The 24,879-nt window shown below is 42.5% G+C and overlaps 1 protein-coding gene across 1 annotated transcript in view; it reads right to left on the bottom strand.

The window, feature by feature from the left end:
• Positions 1 to 24,879, bottom strand: part of LOC127630481 (protein dispatched homolog 3-like) — an 80,238-nt gene that overhangs the window by 40,701 nt on the left and 14,658 nt on the right. Inside the window, exons 2-4 of the mRNA XM_052108036.1 lie at positions 4,370 to 5,369; positions 2,824 to 3,043; positions 1,778 to 1,914 (exon numbers count right to left, since the gene is read on the bottom strand). Of these exons, the coding sequence (XP_051963996.1) occupies positions 1,778 to 1,914; positions 2,824 to 3,043; positions 4,370 to 5,357 (1,345 nt within the window). The 5' untranslated portion in view covers positions 5,358 to 5,369. The remainder of the gene's footprint in view (positions 1 to 1,777; positions 1,915 to 2,823; positions 3,044 to 4,369; positions 5,370 to 24,879) is intronic.

Consider the following 24,879-nt stretch of genomic DNA (forward strand, 5'->3'; position numbering starts at 1 on the left):
ATCACGACACGGCCCTGCCCTCCGTCCTGCCACAACGAGGTAGCTAAATATATTGAAATTGTTAAAGAAGGTGATATCATTTGAAATATAGGCCTGTAACATTTGATAATTTATATTGAAATCAGAGCAGTATTTATCTGACACAAAAATTGCTGACGATTGCAGGAATTGCTAAAATTATACATGCTAATGTACATATATTACATATACAACCTCAGCTCTCTCGGTTGTAAGGCTGGGTGCGCAATACAATGAATCAAAAAACAGTGATATACAGTAAAGCGTTTGTAATTATACACCATCATTTGTTGGAAAATGTTACTTGTTACTGGAAAATGTACACTAATTTTAAAACAAATGAGCCACTGTAGCTCTTCTGAAAAAGTATACGTTAGTAGCACTGCTACATTTAGTTAGTTACACCCAAACACTAGTGACTACTGACAAGTAAAGTGCCTGGCTAAGTTCACCAATGTGTTATTGGTAACTGTGAATTCTACATCAGCACCATAAAACTGCAAAGCTATTTTCTGCTGAATCTATTATACCAAACCTCCAGAGCAGCAATCTAAAGTTTCAGGAGAGTGTTAAAGACTTTGTATCAACAGTGGACCTACAGTTTTCAAGAGCTGTCCATTGCCTCTCTAACAATGCAGCAGATTGCAAAAGTGAGTGTTTTGCATTTGAAGAGTAATTGAACTCTGAACGTTTAGGTAAGGTTATATGATAAACAGATAAAGCACAATTTGTATGATGCAGTAGCAGTGAGAAAATAATGCAAATTTTAGGAGTGTCTGGACAAAAATAGTTGAATGTCCTGAATATACCCAGGAAACCAGCTAATGGCCAAATCAATAAGATTTACTTGATGAATTGCAGAACAACCAAAGCCACAGCTGATACAGCTTGAAGCCTTCATCCACTGACAAGCCAAAATAGATTTGCTTGTGCTTTTATTAGATTCAGTAGCTGAAGTACATGCTTGTTGTTGTGTTTAATTAAGTTATACTGCACAAAGTTGTAATCTCATGCTGTTACTTGACAGCCTCAGCAACATCTGTGCAGGTTTAAGACATGAGTAAGATTTCTTTCAAAATCTCTTGAAGCTTATCTGTTGACACAACGCAAATTGAGGTCTTTGAAGATGAGAGATGGAATTTGATTAGCAATTCACACTAAAACAAGTCGCAATCACAATAAATAAAAAGAGAGAGAGAGAGAGAGTTATTGGTTATTTGCATTAGCTGTCTGCATTGTTTTACCAACTGATTCACTAAAGAAATTAGGCACATTAGATTACAGCGAAAACACAACCAAATATTTTGTGCTACATGCAATTTACACTGTGCAATTCACAATCTCGAAAAGAATGACAATGAATTAATTTACATACTCATGGCGCTGAGCTATTTCCGTGCATTTGGTGCCAGGTCAAACTGGATTGCGGGTGGTTTGGTATAACGCAACTCTTCAGTGAATTTGCCCTCAGATGTGTTTACATGATTATAGAAAGATCTGGCTCTAAAATCTAATTGGATGAGTTATGTTTGAAGCTGTCAAAGTTTGATAATTATGGTTGGGGCTTGTTAAAATCCCTAAACCCAAGTATGAGAATTTGTAATAGAGATGCTTGCCTCATTAAATACCACTGGTTATTTATTGGACATTGGTGTCTCTACTTTGCATCATACCTACACCTCTTAACTGCAGTTAAATCACACATGGTCTCTTGTGGCTTATTTTTTTTTTTATCTAGAATGGTCAATGAATATCTTACCGGAAAATGAGGTTAGAACATACACGAGAACAGTGATGCAGCCGCCACTGAACAGAGCCAGCAACATGTCACTATGGAAGGTCTTCCGTACCTCATCATCAAATAACTCTGTCCCCCCGTACAGCACCTTCACTTTACTGAGAGAGGGAGCAAGAAACAGAATGAATGGATCAGAGAGATTGGTAGACAAGAAGAGCATTGGATATTTAGCAAGAGAATAACAGATGAGGGGAAGAGAAGGAATGAGACATTAGCGATATCAAAAGATTATCTTAATAACATCTTTGGGCTCTTAAAGGATTTATTACACCATCAGTGGTACAGTGATTGTCTATTCCTTGTCTGGCCACTATCTCATTACTAGGCCTCCTACTATTATAATCCAAGCAATAATGATGTGTCATTTGAAGAGCCTTACAATGTCAGTCTTAATAGCAGTAAGTATATTAGTAGCATTTTTACCAATGTAATGAAACCTTTAACGAGTCATTATCTCTGATTCATGGCTAGTTTTGTTTGGCTTCGAACTCAGTGATCATCCTTCTTGGGTTTTATTTGCAAAAATGATTAATGCCAAAGCTAAACCTAAACAAATTGACAGTTGCATTGGCACTAAGCAATACTTAAGTGACTTTTATGCTCCCACATTGTAATTAGTACTATTAAAGTAGTAATTTGGCAGACTATCCCAATTTTATACAAAGTGACTTAAATAAGACACTTATTACAGGGAAAAGACCCCTGGAAGTATCTGGGGTCGAAAGTATCTTGCCAGACCGGTCCATGCAGGAATCAAACCAGGACCTTCCAATTATCAGCCATGAGCTTTAATCTGTACACTATATCACCCCATGAAAAAAGGGAATGTGCAGCTAATTTCCCAAAAAAGGGAATTAAAACCCCAGTCATCTGAGTTACATGCAGAAATACTGTCCAGCTCTCTAACAAGAGGGGGAATACCATGGCATTGAGACCAGGCAAGTATCTCCAGTAAGTTACATCATGAACATATATCTACCATCACTAACTGTGACCTCAACACCCACCTGGTGGATTGCTGTGACAGGATGTCAGCATATTGCACCACAAAGTCTCTGAACCGACTTCTCTGTTCTAGTGGTCTGTCTTGGAGAGAATAGAAGGAGGGGAGAGGAGCCCCAAAATGGATTTCACTGCGAAGAAGAGAGGATTGAAGCTTGGCTGGTGTGAGTGACTCATCCACGTACCAGTAAAACTGGGGATGGGTGATTGCCAAGCTCAAGGCACCTGCAGAGAAAGGAAACTATCCTCAGGAAATTTGATCAAAAATACATCAGTTTGGGCTGAAATGGGAAGGAGGCCTTTGAAGATCAAAAACCCATAATTTGTGGATACTCTATACAAGTCAAGCTCAATGAACAGCATTTGTGACAAAATACTGATTACCACAAAAATACTTTTGTTCTCCCTACTTTAAAAAAAAAAAAAAAAGGAAAAATCAAGGTTACAGTGAGGCATTTACAATGGAAGTGAATGGGGCCAATTACTGGAGGGTTTAAAGGCAGAAATGTGAAGCTTAAATTTTTTTGCATAATTTTTCATAGTTAATCGCAATTGATCGATGATTTTGAAAGTGCTGAAATTTTACTCTTTATATATTTATTTTCCTGTGAAAATGCATTTAATTCCCTCTTAGGACAGAAAATATAACAATATGTAACAATAATGTTTTATTGACAGTTTCCAAACAAAGCCTTACACAATATAAAGATAGAAATGCACTAAACTTTCACCAATTCAAGTAACATGAAATATTTCCCAAAGTCTAAGTGGCCGTTTTACTAACTAAAAGAACTAATCCCCACATAGGTGGTATATTCATTGCAATTGACATTAAATCTCTTAAACTCTCATCCTCCACAATATTAATCAGCCATCAGACAGCTATTCGCTTTATTACAGCAATCGTGAAGCCGCATTCATGATTAATGTCGGTGTGTCAATGCCAGCATTCCACGGCACTTGGAATTCAACATGAAAAGCATTTGCTAAAGCCTCGTTCTGCATTTTCGTGATATTTAAGACTTGACATGCCTCTTTGGTAATTACATTTTGCCTTACAGAGGCATCTGGGCTTGTTTTGTACAACAGATAGAGTTAATCATCATTTGATCACTGACACGGCTGTTGTGTGTGTGTTTGGTCATTGTAATGACTCTGGGCATTCACATCACAAAGGTTCCACCCTGCCCGAACGCTAGTTTATGCTGTATTAATGGTACATGAATGCGTTAAACTTGTAAAATGAATCATGTACATTAATGTGTTAACTTTGACAGCTCTAGTTAAAACACATATTGTGGCTGTACTTTTGAAACAGTAAGTATTTTAACGTTTACGGATTGGCCCCATTTACTTCCATAATAAGTGCCTCACTGTAACCCAGATTTTTGCTTTTTTTTAAAGAAAAGGAGGGATGAGTCAAGATTCATTTTTGTGGTAATGAATATTATGTTAAGTACACTAGTTGAAAATAAAGATTTTAGGCCCTAATTTACAGCTTGTGTATCATTAGTGGAAAAACTGTGTAAGATAGGTCTCCAGATGACTCACCATGTATATCAGCTAGATCAGGTCCCATGCCATCATAGAAGATCTTTCCTGCATGCTCACTGGGGAAGAGGTATGACAGGAGGGAACTTGGAGGAGCGCAAAAGGAAGGTCCCAAGGGTAAGTCTCGTAGTGCCTCCAGCGGCTTCCAGCAGAACTGCTGAAACTGTGGATGCTGCATTAGAAGTCTCTCAACATGGTGTATGGTATGAAGGCGTTCGGGGGTGAAGATGTTGTTATCCCTGTCCCCCTGAGCCACAAACACCAGCTCTATCCTCCACAGGGCCTGGGTCTGGAGGTAGGAGTAGCCCGCAAATCTTTGCTTCCTGATTAAAGGTGTGTTGGGTTTACTGCGATACTCTGCAACATGGGAGTTGGCGCTTGGAGCTATTTTAGGGGTTGTGGAGTTTGTCTCTTGCATCTTGATATTTTTCTCATTACTAAACCATTTATTTTCATTGTGCACCCTTGTCACATGCTGTCCTTTTTCCGAGAACTCAGCAGACATTTTGGTATTTGCCATTTCAGAGACATCCTTCCCTTGTCTGTTTGCCATGAGCAACAGAAGGTCCCTCAGAGCATTGGCCTCAAAGTCAAATCCCTCAGCGTCACGCCTGTGCCTGTCCCAAGACCCCAGCTGACTTTTCAGTGCAATGGTAAGAGCATCAAATCGTTCAGCAGAGGAATGACTCCTAACCTCAAATGCACTGTAGGAAAGATCAATGTCTAGCGGTTCACAGCGAAGGAACATATAAGCTGAGAGGGCAAAGGGCACCAGAAATCCTGCCACCAAAATCAGCCTACTCGCCCAGGGCTGTGTGTACAACCAGCCCAAAGCCCACCACAACCCTCTACAGACCTGCTCCCCTCTACTGGCTCCTTCCACCACTTCATCTCTTTCCTCCTCCTCCTCTTCCTCATCTTCTTGTTCTTCAAACCCACTCACATTCCAGGTACCTTGGAGCCACAAGGGTTCGTCTTCCGAGTCCATGACAGCCACTGCCTATGACAAAGACACAAAGCGCTTAAATTGCAGCCTTACATTCCTTGAGGTGCTCCCGTTTGTGCACTGACATGTGAATGTTGCATTAAAGCACAGTTGATTTACGAAGGAACCGTGAAAGAATGGCAGGTTATTCTCAAATGGCCACTGCAGTGACAAGGACACAGCCGTTAACTCTGTCTTTCTATAAATGTAGTAGCAGAAAGTTTGGCCTCTAGGTAGTGAGTGGTGAAAGGAAATTAAGGTAATGGTGAACCGAGTCTCACAGGGCAGCGATCACACTGGAAGATGGTTTGGTCTCTGGTATAAGATGCTGAACCCAGAGTAAGTTTTTGGTGTGTGTGAGTGATAACATATTGTTCTCAATGAACTGTGAGCAGGTTTTATAGTAAGGGAGTCTTGTTTGTACTGTATGGTTGAAGAATCTCATGAAAACTGTCAAGAAATGTCTGGGTTATTTTTCCACCCAAAATCAAAATTAAACAATAAGAAATTATATTTCGCATTTATTGTTTTGTAATATTATAAAGAAAATGAAGCCTACTTGCCAATAATTTGTATTTGTATTTTATATATTTTTTTTACCTTAGTCATAAAATAATTGGTAACACTTTATCTTAGGGATCAGAAATTAGACAGTAATTTATGACTAACGATTACAATTGTAAGTGACTAGTTATGGGCTTGTTTGGCATTATAATTGTAGCACCCCCTATCCTCTTAGGCTTTTCCTTTAACAAGTTATATTACATTACATTACATTTACATTTATGCATTTGGCAGACGCTTTTATCCAAAGCGACTTACAGTGCACTTATTACAGGGACAATCCCCCCGGAGCAACCTGGAGTTAAGTGCCTTGCTCAAGGACACAATGGTGGTGGCTGTGGGGATCGAACCAACAACCTTCTGCTTAACAGTTATGTGCTTTAGCCCACTAAAATACATGTAAGAAGCATAAAGTATTTCAACAAAGCAGGGAAGGTTATGGTTAGGTATAGGGGTAGGAGTTGGTGTAAGGTGCCTTTGGGACTCTAAATAAACACAATAAACATGCTGCCGTGATGCCCGTTTACAGTATGGTAGTATTTAATTAAGGGTGCAAACAGCATCTAACACTATCTACTATCTACTATCAGTGCAAAGAAGATGATTTTGGTTGCTATTTACATTAAGCAACAAAAGTATCTGCTTTCTATATTTATATTATATTTATGTAGTCAAGTGGAAAATGTTTATATAATTTAACTCGTCTTAAATTGGACATGGCCCCTTTAAGAACCAGAGTTTTGCGGCACCTGCGTTCCAGCACTCCTTGTGTTGGGTATGTGTGCTGGTTAGAGATGTGAGAACACACGTTGTGCACGAGAGCTCCCGGTTTTGTTCATCTGTTGAGAATTATTGGGAGAATTATATATATATATATATATATATATATATATATATATATATATATATATATATATATACACACACACTGGAATAATGTACAGGATTTGCTCTTATGGAAAGAAATTCGTACTTGTATTCACCAAAGTGGCATTCAACTGATCACAATGTATAGTCAGGACATTAATAATATGAAAAATCGGGGGCCTGGGTAGCTCAACGAGTATTGATGCTGACTACCACCCCTGGAGTCGCGAGTTGGAATCCAGGGTGTGCTGAGTGCCTCCAGCCTGGTCTCCTTAGCAACAAAATTGTCCCGGTTGCTAGTGAGGTAGAGTCACATGGGGTAACTTCCAAGTGGTCGCTATAATGTGGTTCTCACTCTCAGTGGGGCATGTGTGAGTTGTGAGTGGATGCCGTGGAGAATAGCGTGAAGTCTCCACACGTGCTACATCTCCACTGTAAACACTCGACAAGCCACATAACAAAATGACCACATTGATGGTCTCAGGCACAGAGTCAACTGAGATTCATGTTACACCACCCGAATTGAAGGTAGTCACTACGCCTCCACGAGGACTTAGAGCGCATTGGGAATTAGACATTACAAATTGGGGAGAAAAAGGAAGGTTGTTTAAAAATAACGTGAAAAATTACTGTTACAATTCTATGTGCAGCAATGACAGCTTTGCAGATCCTTGACATTCTAGCTGTCAGTTTGTCCAGATACTCAAGTGACATTTCACCCACACTTCCTGTAGCACTTGCCATAGATGTGACTGTCTTGTCGGGCACTTCTTATGCATATTACAGTCTAGCTGATCTCACTAAAGCTCAATGGGGTTAAGATCCATAACACTCTTTTCCAATTATCAGTTGTCCAATATCTGTGTTTCTTTGACAATTCTAACCTTTTCTTTTTGTTTTTCAAAAGTGTCTTTTTCTTTGCAATTCTTCCCATAAGGCCTGCACCCCTCTGAGTCTTCTCTTTACTGTTGTACATGAAACTGGTGTTGAGCGGGTAGAATTCAATGAAGCTGTTAGCTGAGTGCATGTGAGGTGTCTATTTCTCAAACTAGAGCCTCTGATGTACTTATCCTCTTGTTTAGTTGTACATCTGGTCCTGCCACATCTCTTACTGTCCTTGTTAGAGCCAGTTGTCCTTTGTCTTTGAAGACTGTAGTGTACACCTTTGAATGAAATCTTAATTTTTTTTTTTTTTGGCAATTTCAAGCAATGTATATCCTTCATTCCTCAAAACAATGATTTACTGACGAGTTTCTAGAGAAAACTGTTTCTTTTTTTGCCATTTTTGATATTGACCTTAAGACATGCCAGTCTATCGCATACTGTGGCAAATCAAAAACAAACACAAAGAGCCAAATAGCTTTTAGCAGTGTTTGATTTGAACTTCTGGAAGTGCAACCTCTGCTGGGCCATTTTCACATGGAGTTAATGTGGGTTTCCCACTTCAGGTCCTGTGAGATGGTAGTGCCCAGGAACCTGAATTACTCCACTGCTGCCACAGTACTGTTTTGAATGGTGAGTGGGATCAGTGTTGGGGTGTTCCCAAGTCCATTGTTTTGAACGTGTTCAACTCCAGGTTGTTTTGATTGCACCAGATAGCCAGCTGTTCAACCTCCCTTCTCTATGCAGACTCATCATCATCCTTGATGAGGCCAATTACCGTAGTGTCATCTGCAAATTTCAGGAGCTTGACAGAAGGGTTCTTGGTGGTGCAGTCATTTGTGGTCATGTGAGTCATAAGGCAGGTGGTTTTAATGTTGTTGTGGCTGATCGATGTACAGTATATATTATTCTCTTTCTATATTGCCCCATCGACCAATGTTATTTTTTCTGAGACAGCAGTCAGTATACATCCCAAAATATATATTTTTGTATCCTTTGTTGTTTCTTTACAACCCACAGGTTACATTGACTATATAAGCTGCACATTAACAGAGTGTAATGACAACCAATAAAGGATGAATTTTACACTATTGGTATCTTTTGTTTTTACCTAATTTTATATAAAAACAAAAATGTAAAGGGGGTATTAGGCAAGGGTAATAAATCAGCGAACAAAGACCTAATAAATAACATATAATTCCAAACTAGTCCATAACTAGTCCCTTACAAATCTAATTATTAGTCACTAATTACTGTATAATTTCTGATCCCTAAAATAAACTGTTCCCAAAAAATTGTACAAAAGTACATTTGTGAAGTATAATTAAAGTGTAGATCATGATAGTATTTTTAAATTATGCTGATTTTAAAAATAAAAGAATAAAAATCACTGTGTGAACATCCAGATAGTATGATGTTCATTAATGTATTATACTATAATGGTTTTATTTGGTTATTTTATTTGTATTTTTTGTATTAAATAAATGAGAATTTGAAGGGGATTGTGCTTTATTGTCACTTCATTATTATGTGTGACTTTATTAACTCTAGAAGAACTGTGCATTTGCTTTCTGTGGGCACACCAAGGTTTCAAAAACATAATTTGGCCTGCATAAGCTGACATTTTGTCCAAACGCACCCACGCAGTGTGCCGCTTATTTTGGGCGAGACAAGTGACTTATTTTAAGCTTGTTTTTCCAAACCAGGTCCCTTGTTTTTCTTGAAACACTGGCTCTGGAAACACTGCAACTGGTATATCACCCACCTTTAGCACAGAGTACTGTCATTTTATTTAATGGTACATATAATTCCATTTGAAAATGAGGCGGTGGAAATTGAATGAAAAAATACAGTTTCTGCACAGAACAAATTGAAATGAAAAACAAAAAAATTTAACAACATGCAATATATATATATATTTATATATTTGTTGCACAATAGTCTTTGCCTCTTAATTCTTATATCTCAACACAAATTTGATAACGTGTGAGCAGCAGGGTAACTTAAAGGGGGTCGCACAACAGGCACTAAAATTCTAAAATTAGAAACTATTGTTTTCTATGAAGGTATGCACACCGCCTCCACCACTCGCCGTCCGTTGCCGGCACCTAGCTATGTCTCTGAAGGCTGCTCAAAATTCTGCAGAGATGTTATGAAAGGCATGTATTATTTACTCTAGCCATCACTTGATGATATACAGTATTGTGTATATGTATCTTTCATATTGCTTACACAATGTATTTTCAGTTACAATGATGTCTTTTTGTCGCTTTACAGCTTGAATGAAAACTATTCAAGGCTACATACAGAGAAATTGCTTAATAAATGCCTCCATTTCTAATTGTTCAGTTTGTGCATTTACACCAGTTTCATACACTAACCTGCAAACTGATCAAAGTGCTAATTCTTGTAGAAGTACAAAAATCTTTGTAACTTGTGTGTGTATGGTGAAAAGTTTCACAACTTTGGACTGCCACCTGCACCACATCAATGCATCCTGTTTGGGTCCTGTCTAGAAGGTAACGTAACGGCGACATTCACACACTGATTATTGTGTGAAATTGGAGTCCTAAAGAAACCCTATCCCTAACCCTTAAGCTAACACGACCTTAACCTACCACTAAATCTAACCCTGACCCTAACCTCAATAACAGCGTATGTGACCCTCGCAAGCCTTGGTGTTACCTTCTAGACACAGCCTCCCGTGTATGATACCTGTGCCTTGTCCTGCCAGCAACATGGTGCTTCTCGTCTGGTGTGCAATCATTAGAAGATTATCAACCCCATGTGGTATCCCAAAATCTATTACGACAGACTACATTAAACAGAAGGCAAACTGACAGTAAATTGGATAGCACACAAATTAGGCTTCTACATTAAATGCCGGCTAATGTTAATATATCGATGCCTCAAAACATAATTACGTGCTGATCAATAATCGATGTAGGGTACAATGTGGCTAAAGGCACACCTTAAGTCAAATTAGCTTTTTTTCTGGTCACAAAGTGTATCACAATTCAAGAAATACATTTATTTGTATTAAATATTGATGAAGCAACATCATTTGTGTGAATAGAAATTACAACAGAATACCTGGGGTAAAAGTTTCCCTCACTTGGGGTTAAAGGCTCCAAAGGGGGTTTACATTGATATAGTGTAGATACTGGGGCAATAGTTATAGTGTACATTTTGCCAACTTAAGCAAATGCTTTTTAGATGGCAACTTCAGAAAAGGGTGCATAATTTCTTGTTCATTTCAATTACATTTGACATTTCATTAAATCTGTTAATTCTGGGGCCTGGGTAGCACAGTGAGTATTGACACTGACTACCACCCTTAGAGTCACAAGTTCGAATCCAGGGCATGCTGAGTTACTCCATCCAGGTCTCCTAAGCAACCAAATTGTCCTGGTCAAGAGTCAATTGGGGTAACCTCCTCATGGTCGCGATTATTGGTTCGAGCTCTCAGTGGGGTGTGCGTGGATCGCAGAGAGTAGCGTGAGCCTCCACATGCTGGGAGTCACTCCAGAGTCATGCACAAAGAGCCACGTGTTCAGATGCGTGGATTGACTGTCTCAGAAGCGGAGGCAACAGAGACTTGTCCTAAAACACCCGGATTGAGGTGAGTAACCGCACCGCCACAACGACCTACTAATTAGTGGGAATTGGCCGTTCAAAATTGGGGAGAAAAATAAAATATAAATCTCAATTATTCTATAAACAAATCAATCTCTATTGTGATTGGATCAGTCAATGTGAGCCCACATTGATCATAACAAATCTGTTCAACCCACTTAAGAAAACATGATTGATGTGTTTAATAGGGGCAACCGTATTTATATACAGTAAATACATAATACAGAAAGACACTGATAACATTCAATAAGCGGCTGACTGACTGACCGTTGGCAGCATCACTCAAAAATATATCAGCTCGTCTAAGCCTGCTTAATTGCTGACAGAGTGATGACAGGAGCTCAATGTAAGACCTGCCTAATGTAAAATTCAGCTTGAAGCACCGGCAACTCCGCTTGAGCCATTTCATTGTCAACACAAACTGCCCACAGAGCCCTGCATGTAAGTGCAAGGCCAGGAGGTCATTGACTCCCCGACACAGAGAGAGAGAGATAGACTGAAGAGGAAAGAGAAGAGGCAGATAGGTACGGATACTCCATTCTGTATATGTGTCCTGCAGAGAGTCTGCTGATTCTGCTGCTGGGATCAGATGGTCTATGGTGGATTGATGCTTGATTTAGGCATTAAATAAACCCACGTGAACAACTGATAAACTGTAGAGAGAGTAATTAACATTCTGGTATAGGAGCCATTTAGAAGTCACTTTTCAGTGCACAAACACCGAAGGCTCATCTCAAGTGTAAACTCTGGTGTGAGCTATTTGGGGTCTGTGAGGTGTATACTTAATATCTGAGGACTCGTCTCTCGTTCAGTCTTAAAGCCGAGTCACTGGCGGAGTCACCAAATGGAGTCATAAAAATAATTTATGAATAATTCTCCCGCTCACCTCCACATACCCCCACTGCCCGACTCAGGCCGGGGGAACCGGCACATATTCTTCCCACGTCTCATTCCAAACCCTGATATTGTCTCTTTTTTTTTTTGGAGTAGTAGAGAAAAGTTCTTTCTCATTAAAATAATGGTTATGTTTAGGTTTTAGGTAAGGGGTTACACTTTATTGTTAGGTTTAAGTTTGGGTTAGGGGTTAAACTACTTGTTTTTTTGGCTCGTTTAAAAGTTGTTTGTTTTTTTACGAGGCAACTTGTACAATTTTGGAATCTCAAACTATTTTTATGACTTGTCATAAGATCAGGTTGGAATTATCACAAGTTGGCAATTGAGAATTATTACAATCATGATGATCATCATAAAATCTACAGTAATTTACAAAGTATAGAATGTAAGAGCATATTCATCTGGATTCCGGGATTATTTATTTACGGGATAGCTCTCATCATTATCTCATCATTTACTCGCCCTCTTTCCATCCCAGATGTGTCTGACTTTCTCTCTTCTGCAGAACACAAATGAATTTTTTTAGAAGAATATTTCAGCTCTGTTGGTCCACACAATGAAAGTGAATGATGACCAGAACTCTGAAGGTCCAAAAAGGATATAAAGGCAGGATAAAAGTAATCCATAAGACTCCAGTGGTAAAGTACATATCTTCTGAAGTGATATGATAGGTATGAGAAATAGATAAATATTTAAGACCAGCCCTGACCAGTAGGTGGCTGAATGTGAAAGTGAAAGTCCACATCAGAATGTGGAAGTAAAAAATAAAATTTTGATCTTATCTGTTTCTCACCTACACCTATCAAATCGCTTTAGAAGACAGTGATTTAACCACTGTTAGTGAGTAAAGTTTTACGGATTACTTTTATTCTGCCTTTATATCCTTTCTGGACCTTCTGAGTTCTGGTCACTATTCACATGCATTGTGTGGACCTACAGAGCTGAGATATTCTTTTAACAACCTTTATTTGTGTTTAGCATAAGAAAGAAAGAAAGTCATACACATCTGGGATGGCATGAGGGCAAGTAAATCATGAGAGAATATACATTTTCATCCTTTTTTCAAACAATGGATGAGTTGTTCTCTTTTGACTTTATTTTGTGCTGTTCCACAAGGCGAATATGGCAAACGATTGTCAAGTCAAGTCATTTTATTTGTATAGCGCTTTTCACAACACACAATGTTTAAAAGCAGCTTTACAGAAAATTATACATTAACAGAAAATGAAACTGTAATATCTATAAAGTCTTAGAGTCATTATTGTGTAGTTTGATTAAATATGATTGTAAATTGTGGTATAAAATACAAAATTAAATAGTTAAATAATATTTGTAGTTAGAGCCCCAGTGAGCAAGCCGAAGCCAACTGTGGCAAGGAACACAAAACTCCATAAGATGTTGGTTAATGGAGAAAAATAACATTGGGCGAAACCAGAATCACTGTTGGTGCCAGTTCCCCTCTGGCTAAACAGCATGAATATAATACCAATATTACTTATTTATGTGCCAGTGTTAAGTGTCAGTGTTTAAACATAGATTTTGTAAGAACTGTAAGATTAATGACTAATGTCTTTGAAGATCATCCTGGATTAACTGCAGAAGATCACATAGATGCATTGTCCATTGTTAGTTGGCTGATGAAGGCTTTTGTTGGCAATTCATTGAGAGTTTATTTATTCCATTTTAAGAGTGTAGTCCATCATTAGACAAAGGTGATGCAGGCAGAGATCAGTGAGGTACCTCACAGTTCAACTGGCCGGTCAATTCGGTGAGATCTATCCTAAGTCCAAGGTTCAGGCAATGGCATATGAAGTATCCCATGTCTTGTGGCAGGAGTTGGCATCAGTTCATCCTCTGAAACCCATTGTAATAGACTTAAGTGATGTCTGGCTGGCATTAGCTGCTTTTAGTTGTCATTACTCAGAATCACGTAGCAGTGGAGTCTGAAACCAAGCAGGAACAGAGCTTGATCTGGCCGGTTCTGGTGACCTTGGGATAGGAATTCCGAGGTTGAGACAGGGGTACAATATTAGTGTAGATTCCTTTAAATATTTTGCAGAGTTATAGATCATGATAAATGTTTCTGGATCCATTAGACCAGGGGTGCCCACACTTTTTTGTGTGATGATCTACTTTTAAATGACCAACTCAATAAGGTCTACCTACTAAAAAAAACACAGTTTCATTTAAAATAAGAAAATGCTTGTTGGGACTACTGCATGTATCCCTACATGGAATTCATCTTCTAATTAATAAAAAATATATATAATAATGTTCAGTGTTGATATCATTCAGTTTTAAAACTAAACCCAAAATACCTACAGCACAATAGATTACAATAGCCAGGGCATTTACCTTATTCTGATGATGAGTAAATATTGCAGGCGAGGTTTTGTTTATTCAGTTGCCATGACAACTAGGTTTGCGCCTTCCAAGGACTTCTGAGAACAGAGCGCGAAATTGCGATGCTACTGCCCAGATTTGGCAAAACTGTCTGATTCCATTCAGTTTTGCCTAATCCGGGCAATAGCATCGCAATTTCACGCTGAGGGTTGAAGTTGCTTGTGAGGAAAATTATGAGACATGGTTTACTGTGACAGACGATTGCATAATTCCAATTTTATTTCTGATGATTTCAATTTTATCAATAAAGAAATTCATGATGTCATTCATTTTGTGCTGAGACGGAATATCTGGTTCAGTCGAGGCTTTATTCCTGACCAGTTTAGCCACAGTACTGTATAAACACCTAGGATTGTTGTGGTTATTTTCTATGAGTTTTCTAAAATATGCTGACCTGGCAGCTTTTAGTGCTAACTCAAAATACAAAAGAACACACAGCGGGTAAAAAGGAACCTCGGGCGAACAAGAACGACATATCAACATACTGTACAACAACCGACAAGGGAATGGAGGAACAAACAGGGTTTAAATACACAAGGACACAATAAAGACTAAACGAGACACAGGTGAGAACAATGATGTGTGCAGGCAGTGAGGAAGGCTGGGAATTGTGGGAATTGTAGTTTTCTACAAGGACAGTGAGACTCGGGGCGGACAACAAGGAAAACATGACATGGAATGTGATCCGTGAAGGGTGAAATGGAAAACACGGGGCAGACAACAAGGAAACGTGAAATGGAACGTGAAAGGTGGCATGTGAAACAGACAACACAGGGCAGACAACACAGGAACGTGACATAGCCCCCCTCAAAAGGACCGGATTCCAGACGGTCCTAAGAAACAAAAGAATAGAAAAAATAAACAAATGTTCAAGGAGAGAGGGGCTAGGAAAGGGGGAAAACAGACAGACCAAAGGGGGTACAAGGGACACAGAGACAGACCAAGGAGGCACAAGGGACACAGAGACAGACCAAGGAGGCACAAGGGACACAGAGACAGACCAAGGAGGCACAAGGGACAATTAGGCAGACCATGGGGGCAAAAGGGGCAATTAGGCAGTCCACGGGGGCACAAGGGGCAATTAGGCAGTCCATGGGGGCACAAGGGACACTGAGACAGTCCACGGAGGCCGAGGGGGCAGGTAGGCAGTCTATGGGGGTGTGAGACAGGGCCAGGGTCAGGTGGCCTGGGGGGCGTCCACTGGGTAGGGACAGGTTTAGGAGACCAGGGAGGTGGCCACAAGGCAAAGACCGGTTCAGGAGGTCTGGGGGGCGTCCGCTGGGTAGGGACAGGCTTAGGAGGCCAGGGAGGCAGCCACAAGGCAAAGACCGGTTCAGGAGGTCTGGGAGGCGGCCACAGGACAGGGATGGGTTTAGGTGGCCTAGGTGGCGGCCACAGGGCAATGGCCGGTTCAGGGGGCCTGGGAGGAGGAGTGGCCACTGGGGAAGCTGGCGGAGCCAAGGTGGACTTCTGAGGCGGAGCAGTCGTGGCCTTGGGTGGAGGCGCTGAAGGAGGCATAGGCAAGGACGCAGGAGACCCTGGGGACGGAGCAGAGACAGGCAGAGCCATGGCAGACTCAGGCGGTAAGGCCTTGGGTGGGTCAGGAGGTGGAACAGTGTTGGGCGGAGCCAAGGGAAGCGATGGCGTAGAAGGCTCAGAAGGCGGAGCTGGGGGAGCCACTGGAGGCGGAGCCGAGGGGGGTCAGGAGGTGGAGCTGAAGGAGGTTCCGGAGGCAGAGCCGAGGGAGGTTCAGGAGGCAGAGCCGAAGGTGGCGAGGGCAAAGAAGGCTCTGAAGACGGAGCCGATGGAGGCTTCGGAGGCGGAGCCGGGAGAGGCTCAGGAGGTGGAACTGAAGGAGGTTCTGGAGGCGGAGCCGAAGGAGGCGAGGGCGAAGAAGGCTCTGAAGGCGGAGCCAAGGGAAGCTCAGGAGGCGCAGCTGAGGGTACCTCAGGAGGCGGAGCCGAGGAAGGCCTAGGAGATGGGGTTGAGGAAGGCGGAGCCGAGGATGGCTCGGGAGGCCCAGGAGGCGGAGCCGTGGGAGGCTCTGGAGGCTGAGCCGAGGAAGGCTCTGGAGGCTGAGCCGAGGAAGGCTCAGGAGGCGGGGCCGAGGAAGGTGGTGCCGTAGGAGGCTTTAGAGGCGGAGACCTGGAAGGCTCTGGAGGCGGAGCCGAGGGAGGTGGCACCGTAGGAGGTTTCATTGGCGGAGACCTGGAAGGCTCTGAAGGCAGAGCCGAGGGAAGGGGCGCCGTAGGATGCTCTAGAGGCGGAGCCCTAGAAGGCTCTGGAGTCTCTGGGAGCAGAGCCATAGGAGGCTCGGGAGGCGGAGCCGTGGGTAGCTCGGGAGTCTCTGGGAGAAGAGCCATAGGAGGCTCAGGAGGCGGAGCCGTAGGAGGCGGAGCCGTAGGAGGCTTGGGAGTCTCTGGGAGAAGAGCCGTAGGAGGCTCAGGAGGCGGAGCCGCAGGAGGCTCTGGGGCAGAGCCCTGGGTGGCTCGAGAGACTTGAGAGGCGGAGCCCTGGATGGCTCGAGAGGCGGAGCCCTGGGTGGCTCGAGAGGCGGAGCCCTGGAAGGCTCGAGAGGCTCAAGAGGCGGAGCCCTGGATGTCTCGAGAGGCTCGGGAGGTGGAGCCCTGGAAGGCTCGGGAGGCTCGAGAGGCGGAGCCCTGGGAGGCTCGAGAGATTTGAGAGGCGGAGCCCTGGGAGGCTCGGGAGGCGGATCCCTGGAAAGCTCGAGAGACTTGAAAGGCGGAGCCCTGGAAGGCTCGAGAGGCTTGGGAGGTGGAGCCCTGGAAGGCTCGAGAGGCGCTGACTCTTGGACAGGCATGACCATTGGCGCTGGCTTTTGGACGGTCATGGCTACAGGCGCTGGCTCAGGGACGGTCGAGGCTACAGGCGCTGGCTCAGGGACGGTCGAGGCTACAGGCGCTGGCTCAGGGATGGTCGAGGCTACAGGCGCTGGCTCAGGGACGGTCGAGGCTACTGGCTCCGGCTGGTTGACCGTGGGTGATGCGGGCTCTGGCTCGCTGACCGTGGCTGACGAGGGCTCAGGCTCGCTGACCGTGGCTGACGAGGGCGCAGGCTCGCTGACCGTGGCTGACGAGGGCGCAGGCTCGCTGACCGTGGCTGACGAGGGCGCAGGCTCGCTCACCGTGGCTGACGTGGGCTCTGGCTCGCAGACCGGGGCAGGCGTGGGCTCTGGCTCGCAGACAGGGGCAGGCGTGGGCCAGGAGGCGGAAGCCCGTCTTCTCTTCCTCCTCCGGGCAGACAAAGTGGGCCATGCAAGCTCATGGTGTGGTGTGGGGGTTTGCTCACTGGCAGGTGGGGCAGGCCTGATGGGAAGAGCCATGGGCGAGTGGGAAGTCTCCACTGCGGAAGGTGAGGTTGGGTCCTCCTCTGCCACGCCCACAGTGAGTGGCGAGCCGCTGACCAGCAATGTATCTTCCACGATTTCCTGCAGGGTCCAGCCATGCGTTGCCGGGGGGACGCCGCTCCTTCAGCGAGGGGTTCAGGTTACCACAGAAGAAAACCACCAAGGACGAGTCCGGGAAGTCGGAGATGTTTGCCAGCTCAAGGAAGTTCTGGACGTGGTCTTCTACTGGTCGGTCCCCTTGCTTCAAACAAAGCAGCTGGTAGTTGGCCTGCTGGACCGCTGGATCCATTTGTGTGGTCGGTTGTTCTGTTATGAATGCGGGAAGCAGGAGAAGGCAGACGGGTGGTAAGGATCCAAATGCGGTTTATTACAAAATAACAAATAAGCAAAACACAAAGAAAAGTCCACGAGGGGAAAAACTAACTCAAATACAAAAGAACACACAGCGGGTAAAAAGGAACCTCGGGCAAACAAGAACGACATATCAACATACAACAACCGACAAGGGAATGGAGGAACAAACAGGGTTTAAATACACAAGGACGCAATAAAGACTAAACGAGACACAGGTGAGAACAATGATGTGTGCAGGCAGTGAGGGAGGCCGGGAATTGTGGGAATTGTAGTTTTCTACAAGGACAGTGAGACTCGGGGCGGACAACAAGGAAAACATGACATGGAATGTGATCCGTGAAGGGTGAAATGGAAAACACGGGGCAGACAACAAGGAAACGTAACATGGAACGTGAAAGGTGGCATGTGAAACAGACAACAAGGGGCAGACAACACAGGAACGTGACAGTACCATGGTGCAGGGCTTTTTTCTTAAATTATCTTTAATCGAAGGGGGGTAACACTATCAAGAGTACCAGAAAATAGAATTTATATTTTATGTTATTACATCAAGTTCTACTAGAATTTGTGGCTTACTGAGTATATGAGATAGATCTGGAAATTGTTAGTAAAGCTATATTTAGTGGTCGAAAGGATACTGTATAGCTACCTGAAATATAGCGTGGTGTAGAGTGAGTAACATTAGCTTATCGCAGCATACAAGATACGAGGTAATGATCTGAGATATCATTGCGCTGAGGCAGAATTTCAATAGTATCAACTCCATATAACAGAATGAAATCTAGCTTATGATTATGGTGATGAGTTGGTCCTGTCACATTTTGTCTAACTCCAAGAGAGTTGAGAATATTGGTAAATGCTAATCCATACATGTAATTTTCATTATTTATGTGAATGTTTAAGTAACCAACAATTAAATCTCTATCCACTGTAACTACTTGATCTGAAATTAGCAAATTCACTAAGGAAATCATAATACAGCCGATCTATATACTGTAGTAAGGGCATAAGCCGATAGACTAAGCATTATTAGTTCAAAGACTTCAAACTTATATCCTGTTCTCTGAGTAACACCAAAATCTTCATTGTGAATTGTAGCAACATCTCCTCCTCGACCCTTCAGACAAGGCTCATGTTTATAACAATAACCTGGGGGAGTAGATTCATTTAAACTAATATATTAATCTGGTTTAATCATGGTTTCAGTCAAACAGAGCACATCCAAACTATGATCTGTAATAATTTAATTTACAATTTGTGCTTTGCTTGAAAGAGTTCTAATGTTTAGTAGCCCTACCTTTGAATGATTTTGTTTATTTGCAAGTTTTATCATAATAAATTTTTTTTCTAAATGATTTAGTGAGATTTTTGTGTTTGGTAGTTCAGGGAACAAACACAGTCTCTATATGATATCTAGGCAATACAGCCTCTGCATGTTGTAGTTTATTTGGCATGTGTGACGTTTCAAGGCAGCTAGCAGAAATTCGGATTAGCCAGTTTGTCTGGCTGACCTGGTCCCCTGGATAGTCAAATCCTATCACTATTAAGACTATGAGCCTAATTACTAGAGAGGAGAGGGTCCGTCTCTCTTAAGCAGGTCAGGTCAACCCCAAAAACTCTTCCAATTGTCTATAGATACTGTGCAATTCTCTGGACACCACTCAGACATCCAGCCATTCAGTGACACTAATCTACTATGAACCTCATCACCATGATGAGAAAGGAGGGGGCCAGAGCATATTACAGTGTCTGACATCATTTTAGCAAGTTCACACACCTTCTTAATATTATTTATAGTGATCTGCGACTGGTGAAGCCAGACATCGTTAGTGCGTATGATTAATATTTCCTGAAAAAAAAAAATCTAAATACATAGAGACAGAGGGTAGTCATGATGACAATTCAATATCCCCAGATGACTTCAATCAATTTCCAGTGTCATCCTTGATACTAAACAGCTTAATGGACGATGTAAGATTTGCATTTTTACATCTCAGGTAATGAGGCCCATTATTTACAGCATGGCAACGTTAGTTAGTTAAGTGCAATGATGTGCAATTCCAGGCACAGAACTGAACGCTATTCTACGCTACAATGAGGAGGGGAGTTTTTAAGTTATGCAATTATATAATATCTAAAATTCCCATCTTAAATGGTAAGCCATTTATTCAGTATGTATATGATTAATATAACATGTACAAAACATGTAAAAATATAACATGTTTAATATAAGGGAGTTGTTTTACAAAGATAATTGTGTTAGACATATTTTCAAATGACCTTGTTTGAATTTTATCTATGCGTTAGAGTACGTGAAAGGATGTTGAATGTTTGAAGGGGTATGCCACTGTAAAAAGTTTAGTAACCACTGGCCTAGTGCATCCCAGGTTAATGTTAATTTTGACCGCTGTGAACTACAATGCTTCATAATGCTGTGGCTGTATATTGTTGTTGACAGTATTTTGAAAACTCCGTCCCGCTCCAGGTTTTCCATCTAACCGCGAACAAGAGGGCGAGTCACTGTTTGTAAGCCGTCCAAATGAGCCGTCCCCATGCCTGCATTCTCCATCACTGTGGTGGGGTGAGCAAGAGACAGACACGCTGGGTGTAGTGTCAGGCCTCAGAGAAGCATTTATTTGAAATAATAATTAACATAAAATGTTCAAAAAGGGAATTAAAGTGTTCATGGGGGAAAATGTCCAAAACAAAAGGGGCAATATGGCTTCCTCGCAGTAAAATTGGGGCTCAGTACAGATTGGGAAGTGTTGAAAAGAATGGTCCAGGAAGTGGGCAGTGTCCGGCGGTAGCACGCGCTGCCCTTCAGGGTACGGGCCGCGAGGGACGTGAGCTGTCATCAACAGTGACACATCTAACTCGTGCTGGGGGTGGGAGGCATGCCCAGTTATCTAATTTGGCCAGTACCCTCCCCGCTCTATTCCTGGACCAGTGAGGACACCTGTGGTGCATGCACTTTTGGAAATGGGAGCTGGCTCCCCAAGGTGGGGTGCGCTCTCTGCTTTAATGGCAGTGGTGATGAGGCTATATTCCCATCAGGTGCGCCTCATCACTGCTGCCCAAACAAGGCTTGTTAATTACACCCCTCCTCTCTCAACCCTCAGAGGCAGGGAACAATGATGAGAGGTGGGTGGTCGTTCCGCCACAAAAGTATAAACGATTTGTTAAGATTTTTACATTTCTGAAGCTGTACATAAGTAAAATGTTTTAGATGTCAATATGTACTTATTGTATATTTCAGCATCTATTCAAATGTAGAGAAATATAAATGTAAACGTTAAATATACTGCACATGTATACATGTATATACCTACAAATTATAATGTCGTTAACCTGGAGACATGATATCAGTGGCTTTGAAAATGCTCCTTAATTATTAGTCTGTTATTTAATTATTAAAATGTTTATTTCATACTTAGTTTGTGCTATGGGCATGAATGATACATCAAATGATGTGACTTGTGTATCCATTCATCCATTCATGTATATACTTCCATTCATCCATTCATGTGGATACTAATTGCTCTTACACCTCTGAGTTTAACTCTGTATTGAACTGTTTTAGTTTGACACAGCATGTTGACTTTCCTACTCACACTCATGGCCACATTTTGGCTCTGCTTTGCTCTTCTGGTCTAAATGACATCTCTGTCTCTGGTTAAATCTCTGGTGTCTCCGACCTTAAGCTCATTGAATGCCATTTTCATATGAACACTCCTCCTCCCTCTTCAGAGAAAACAGCTATTACATGTCGTAACATCGGGTCAATAGACCACAGCATGTTTGCTGCCTCTATACAGGCCTCGCCACTGTTTGGCCTTGACGAGCTCTCGTCCGCGGACGTCATGGTTGATATGTACAATGGCACCCTGACCAGCCTGCTTGATAGCTTAGCCCCGGCTAGGACTAGGCTTGTACTAGCCCTGAGCTCAGGAAACTTAAGGCTGCTGGCCGCCGTCTTGAACGGCTATATAAGAAAACTGGCCTTACAATTCACTCCATGCTTTACACTGAACATACTCAGACATATAAGGATGCCCTCAATGCTGCCCGCTCAAACTATTACTCATCGCTCATAACCTCCTCCATATCCATTGTTCAGGACCTTGGACAAACTCCTCAAACCCCTTGTCACTGCCTGTCCTAAGACCCCTGAGCAGTGTCAGGCCTTCTTACACTTCTTTGATGACAAAATTAGCAAAATTTATCACTGCTTCAACCCCAATGCTATCTCTCTCTCTTCTTCTTCTCCTCCTTCTCTGGGCCCTCAGATTTCCCATTTCACTGCTATAGACTCCCTCACTATCACTGACATTATAAATAAGTCCAACTCCTCATCGTGTCAGCTTGACCCTGCCCCCACCCTTCTACTTAAAGCTTGCATCACATCCTTATCTGAACCCATTGCATTGATTGTAAACACCTGCCTCAACTCTGGTGTTGTGCCTGCTGCCCTCAAGAATGCTGCAGTCACACCCATTCTCAAAAAACCGGACTGCGACCCAACATCTTTATTAAACTACCGCCCTATCTCCAACCTCCCCTTCCTGGCCAAGGTATTGGAAAGAGTGGTGGCCTCACAACTACACACCTTTCTTAATCACTATGACCTGTATGAGCCTTTTCAATCTGGCTTCCGTTCATGTCACAGTACAGAGACTGCCCTTCTACGCATAGTTAACAATCTTCTCTTGTCCGCTGACTCTGGTTCACTTAACATTCTCATCCTCCTTGACCTTAGTGCTGCTTTCGATACCATCAACCACAGTGTTCTAATCGCCCGTCTGTCTGCTATTGGTGTTTCTGGCACAGCCCTGAATTGGTTCCAGTCATACCTCTCCAACAGAAGGTAACACTTGGTTCACATCACTCTTCCAAGTCCCCTGTCATCCGTGGTGTTCCCCAGGGTTCTGTACTGGGGCCCCTCCTCTTTCTTGTTTACATCCTCCCTATTGGCCCGATTATACGCAGCCACGGTCTAAACTTCCACTGTTATGCAGATGATATCCAACTCTACTTTACCATTCCTTCTCCATCTGATCCACCACCATGTTCCCTCACTGACTGCCTCTCTGATTTAAAATTATGGATGCAAAACAACTTTCTCAAATTCAATACAGATAAAACCGAAATTCTGCTGATTGGCCTTAAAAGCATCCTCTCCAAATCTCACAGTCTCACTCTCAACATTGATGGTTCATCTATCCACCCTACTCCTGTTGTTAAAAACCTTGGCATTTTGCTTGACTCCACCCTTAGCTTTGATCCTCATATCAAATCACTCACTAAGACTGCCTTCTTTCACCTCCGTAACATTGCTCGCCTCCAACCCTTTCTCTCTGCTAGTGATGCACAGATTTTGGTAAACTCCTTCATTACATCCCGTCTTGACTACTGCAACGCACTTTTCCTTGGTCTCCCTGTTAAATCACTTAAAAGGCTACAATATATACAAAACTCGGCAGCCAGGCTGCTCACCCATACCAGACGATCAGCACACATCACACCCATTCTCCACCAACTCCACTGGTTACCAGTTCCGTCCCAGATCAAATACAAAGTACTACTAATCACCTTCAAAGCCCTCCACAACTTTGCTCCCCCCTACATCCGCGACCTCCTGACCCCGTACACTCTTTCACGCTCACTGAGATCCTCTGACCAAAATCTCTTGGCTATCCCTCGCTCCAGACTTTCCACCCTGGGTGGCAGGTCCTTCAGTGCCTTGGCCCCCAAACTCTGGAACAGCATCCCACAACCTCTTCGTGACTGTGCTTCTCTTCCTTTCTTTAAAGCACATCTCAAAACCTTTTTGTTTAATGATCATTTCTCCACAACAAACTCATAGCTTCATACAGATAACATGTCTTTGTTGTATTGTTTTGGTTTGTTTGCAGTTGTGTTTCATTGCCTTTCCACTATGTAAAGCGACCTTGGGTTTGTGAAAGGCGCTATATAAAATAAACGTATTATTATTATTATTATTGTTGAGGAGAGCTGTGCTGCTTTTCTTTTTCTAACGGATCAGACTTTAATTGGTGGAACAAGTCCTATAGAGAGACCCAAACCATATCTAGTGACCAGAATATCATAGAAACTTTGGGGTTGAATCTTTTGAATCGGGCCAGTAAGTAAACACCTAGCAACACACAACCAATCATCCAGAACATGCTAGCAGCAGCAAAGCAACACATTAGAACACTTTAGAACACCTTAGCATCCACATAGACAACAACTGGCAACAATCCAGAACACCATATATTGTGACGGACAGTTTAGCATAGGCAAGCTCCGCTCACATTTTCTTCAGAAAATGAAAAATATACTTCTATTAAAAGGTGCACTCAGTATTTTTTCCTCATTAAAAATTTTTAACTCCCAAAGAAATAAACAATAATTCTGAAATATATATAAAAATCATAACACTTTTACTAATGGCTTAAATTAATCATGGCTGATGGTGATTAGTAATTGTCTACAATGGCGTTGGCAACTGAAAACGTCTAGGTTACCAGTGTAATCCCCATTCCCTGATGGAGGGAA

Source organism: Xyrauchen texanus, chromosome 37 (genome assembly GCF_025860055.1).
Source record: "Xyrauchen texanus isolate HMW12.3.18 chromosome 37, RBS_HiC_50CHRs, whole genome shotgun sequence".
Lineage (NCBI taxonomy): Eukaryota > Metazoa > Chordata > Actinopteri > Cypriniformes > Catostomidae > Xyrauchen > Xyrauchen texanus.